The following is a 4439-nucleotide window of genomic DNA, read 5'->3' on the forward strand; positions in this document are numbered from 1 at the left end:
TTTTTATTTTTTTTTATTTTTTGGAAAGAGAAAATTCTTTTTTCATTTTTTTTTTGTAAGGGACAAGGATTTGATTTGGAGCGGTGTAACTGAACTTAGAGGATGCCCTCCAAGCTGCCTACGTATCCCAACAAGGGAATCAAGTCACATGTAGTTCCTGCCGTTCGCATTTTAACCTCATGCGGGCCAGGAGTATCTATTTGTTTACCACCTTAGACTTGGTGGAGTGTTTCAGCAGTTTAACCACATACTACACTGTTGGTGGTTGCCATCCACAGTTTTAGCTCATGCGGGCCAGGAGCATCGCGCGGTTCCGATTATGCATAGTACCTTTTTAGGTACTTGCCATTGATGGGGCCAACCCTTAATCCATCTTCGGCAACCAACTTGTATGAGCCATTTGTATATACTTCTCGAATGACATATGGACCATCCCACTTAGGAGTAAACTTTCTTTGTCCGCCATGAGTGAGAATGATTGGTCTCCGAACGGCGAGCACTAACTCTCCAATTTGAAAAGAGCGGGGTCGAACGTGCTTATTGAATGCCTTTGAAAGGCGAGCCTGATAACACTCAATCCGTTGCTGAGCTTCCAATCTCTTTTCGTCGAGTGCTTCTAATTCCTCAAGGCGAAGACGAACATTATCTTCTCCACTGAGCCCTTCTTGAATTGCAATTCTTAGCGAAGGTATTTGACACTCAAGTGGAAGAACAGCTTCAACACCGTAAACAAGCGCATATGGGGTTGCTTGTGTGGGAGTTCGAAAAGTGGTTCGGTATGCCCAAAGCGCTTCTCCAATCCGAAGATGCCAATCCCTTTTCGATTTATCCACGATTTTCTTCAACAGATTACATAAGGTCTTGTTGAATGCTTCAGCGAGTCCATTTGCGGCAGCGTAGTACATGGACGAATTGTATTGTTTGAAATGAAACTTTTCGCAAAGTTTGTTCATTGCTACATTGCAAAAAGGCTTACCATTATCGGTGATGATATACCGCGGGACTCCATATCGATAAATGATGTGCGAGCGGATAAAATCTACTACATTCTCCTTTTTGACCTCTCTTAGAGGAACCGCTTCGGCCCACTTTGAGAAATAATCCGTCGCTGCCAAAATAAAAATGTGTCCTCCAGAAGATTTTGGAAGCGGTCCAACTATATCCAAACCCCAAGCATCGAACGGCCAAGAAGCTACAGTTGGATGCAATGGTTCAGGAGGTTGACGGATGAAATTGCCATGGAATTGACAAGCTTGACATCTTCTAGCAAAATCGATACAGTCCTTCACCATTGTTGGCCAGTAGTATCCCATTCTTTTAATGCGAAAGTGTAATTTCGGGCCAGATTGGTGAGCACCACATATCCCAGAGTGAGCCTCCTCCATTGCTTGCATGGCCTCATCTTCTCCAAGACATCGTAGAAACACCCCATCGAATGACTTTCGGTAAAGCGTCCCTTTGTAGTAAATGAAACGTGGTGCTCGACGACGTATATCAACCCTTTTCTTAGGATCTTCTGGTAACTTCCCATGATTAAGGTAATCAATGATGAGGTGACACCAATCCTCCTTTTCGATCTCATGGACAAAAATATGATAAGCATTTTCTTCCTCACCATCATCATCTTCATCAAACATCGGAGGTATGACCCAACTTTGACATATTGAAATCTGATTTCGATGAGAAGGCAGAGTGATCATGGACGCCACCCTTGCCAAAGAGTCAGCTTGTTGGTTGAAATTTCTAGGGATATGTTCTATAGTGACATCGCCCAGATATCCCATGAGTTGCCTTGCATACTTATAATATGGGATCAATTCGGGTTTCTTGACATCATAAACACCAAGAAGTTGATTTACCACCAATTTTGAATCACCGTAGACTCTAAGATGCAACTGTTTCATGTCTACAGCCGTTTCAAGACCGAGAATCAACGCCTGATATTCAGCCACATTGTTGGAACACCGGCGTGTTAAAGTGAAAGAGTATGGCAATATATTTGCTTCAGGAGTATGAAAGATAATTCCTGCACCGGCTCCGTCACGGTGCGCGGCTCCATCGAAATACATCGACCACGGAGATTCGACCATAAACACTTCTTCATCGGGAAGTTCATCAGTCAACTCCCACTCGGCAGGTAGGGGATGATCGGCTAAAAAGTCTGCCAATATTTGTCCTTTGACAGCCTTCGCAGGTACGTAAATAATTTCAAACTGTTGAAACTGGAGGTACCATCTCGCGAGTCGATCAGACAGTACAGGTTTTGCCATGAAGTATTTAATGGGATTAGACTTAGATATGAGTCGAATAGTGTGTGTTTGAAAGTAATGTTTCAACTTCTGAATGACAAATATAAGTGCCAAACACAACTTCTCGATGGGCGAGTAGTTCAACTCATTAGATGTCATCATCCGGCTCAAGTAATACAGTGCATTCTCCTTACCTTCATCGTTTTCTTGAGCAAGTAAGGCCCCAACCGACCGTTCTTGGGCGAAAATATAGAGAATCAATGGTTTTCCTGAGATGGGTGCAGCCAAAACTGGAGGATTCATGAGATACATTTTGATGCTTGTAAAGGCATTCCTACACGATTCATCCCACTCGAAGGGCACCCATTTCTTCATCAGTCGACTGAAGGGTTGGCATCGTCCGGCCAAATTAGAGATAAACCTGCGGATATAAGCCAACTTCCCTTGAAGACTCTTCAATTCATGAATATTTCGCGGTTCAGGCATGTTCACGATGGCATCAATTTTAGATCGATCGACTTCTATTCCTCGCTGATGAACGATAAAACCGAGAAACTTGCCAGAAGTGACTCCGAACGCACACTTCAAAGGATTCATCTTCAGTTGGTATCTCCGAAGGCGTTGGAAAACTTTTCGAAGGTCTTGAATATGATCTTCCCGCTTCTTTGATTTCACCACAAGATCATCGACATAGCACTCCACATTTTTATGGAGCATATCGTCAAAAATTCTTTGCATTGCCCTTTGATATGTTGCTCCAGCATTTTTCAAGCCAAACGGCATTACTTTATAGCAATAAATTCCCTTGGGGGTGCGGAAGGCAGTTAGCTCCTCATCCTCGGGCGCCATGCGTATTTGATTGTAGCCAGACGATCCATCGAGAAAAGATAGTGCTTCATGCCCGGTTGTAGCATCTACCGTCAATTCTGTGATGGGGAGAGGAAAATCATCTTTGGGGCAAGCCTCGTTTAAATCTCGAAAGTCAACACAAACTCGAATTTGCCCATTCTTTTTCCTTACAGGGACGATGCTTGAAATCCATGTTGGATATTTTACTTCTCGTATAAATCCAGCTTCAATCAATCGATTTATCTCATTTTCTATCAGGGGAATCAATTCGGGCCGAAAGCGCCTTTGCGTTTGCTTGACAGGTTTTATTCCCCGCTTGACGGACAAATTATGAACGGCGACCCTTGGATCCAAACTAGGCATTTCTGAGTAATTCCAAGCAAAGACGTCCCTGAACTCGAGCAGCAAATCAACATACTCTTTTTCTTCTTCAGGAGTCATACAAGAGCTTATGTAAATTGGGCGAGGATCGTCGTTTGTGCCAAGGTTAATCTCTTTTAGCTCATCGACCGTATTTTTTACCCCTTGCTCAAGTTCAGGGGGAGCGTCGTCTGCATCTTCTTCTTCTTCTTCGGGATCACTGATCGTAATATGGTGACAGGAAGCCATACTTCCTTGACCCTATTCCTCAAAAATGGTTTCAATTCTTACATTGAATAAGTCTCCATAGTGCATGAAGAAATTGGAGACTCGCTTTCTTGGTCCGTTCTTCTTTATTGGAGTAAGGCTTTCTTCCTTGGCAATCTGGTACTCTTTCTTTTTACTGCCTAATCTTTCATAGACAGGCGGTTTCAAATTTTTCGGCTGCGGGCCAAGTCTGTCAAACACAGAAATACGCTTTGACTTATTTCCCAACCTATCGAACACAGACCTCCTTCGGCTTGTGACCTCCATTTCTTCATTCACATAGTTACAACTCGCTCTTTTGATCATTATACGAACAGGAGAGGGCGGTTGATAACCAAGACCCATCGATGAACTTTCAACATTATAGCCCTTTTCTTTCAACATTTTCTGCGTAGGTGTCAATCCGTGAGTCTTCTCGCCAGTCACTTCAGGAGGGAGTTTGCCCAATGTATTCTTCTCATTTGGGTTATAACCCGCCTTAGCAAGAAGTCTATAGGCGTTTGGATCAAAACCTTCTTGAGTCCGATTAGTTAGTAGCGAGTAATGTTCCACTGCCGGCTCTTCTTTGGGGCGGACAAACCCTTGCAAGCTCACCTTCTCAATTTTGATAGACTCTATCTTGGTGAGCAGAACATTTAATGTGTCATTTCTGATAAAAGAAGACTGACCTTCTTCTCTCTTTGATCTTGGAGTATACCGCAAAATGGGTACTTT

The 4439-nt window shown here is 43.3% G+C and overlaps 1 protein-coding gene across 1 annotated transcript; it reads right to left on the reverse strand.

Moving 5' to 3' along the window:
* Positions 1-317: 317 nt before the first annotated feature.
* LOC113750493 lies at positions 318-3707 on the reverse strand. Its single transcript, XM_027294458.1, has 3 exons — positions 3306-3707; positions 1767-2945; positions 318-563 (listed from the first exon to the last, which is right to left on the reverse strand). The coding sequence occupies exons 1-3, from the start codon at positions 3705-3707 to the stop codon at positions 318-320; spliced, it is 1827 nt and encodes a 608-aa protein (XP_027150259.1).
* Between the last annotated feature and the right edge of the window lie 732 nt (positions 3708-4439).

Source organism: Coffea eugenioides, chromosome 10, assembly GCF_003713205.1.
Source record: "Coffea eugenioides isolate CCC68of chromosome 10, Ceug_1.0, whole genome shotgun sequence".
NCBI classification, from domain to species: domain Eukaryota; kingdom Viridiplantae; phylum Streptophyta; class Magnoliopsida; order Gentianales; family Rubiaceae; genus Coffea; species Coffea eugenioides.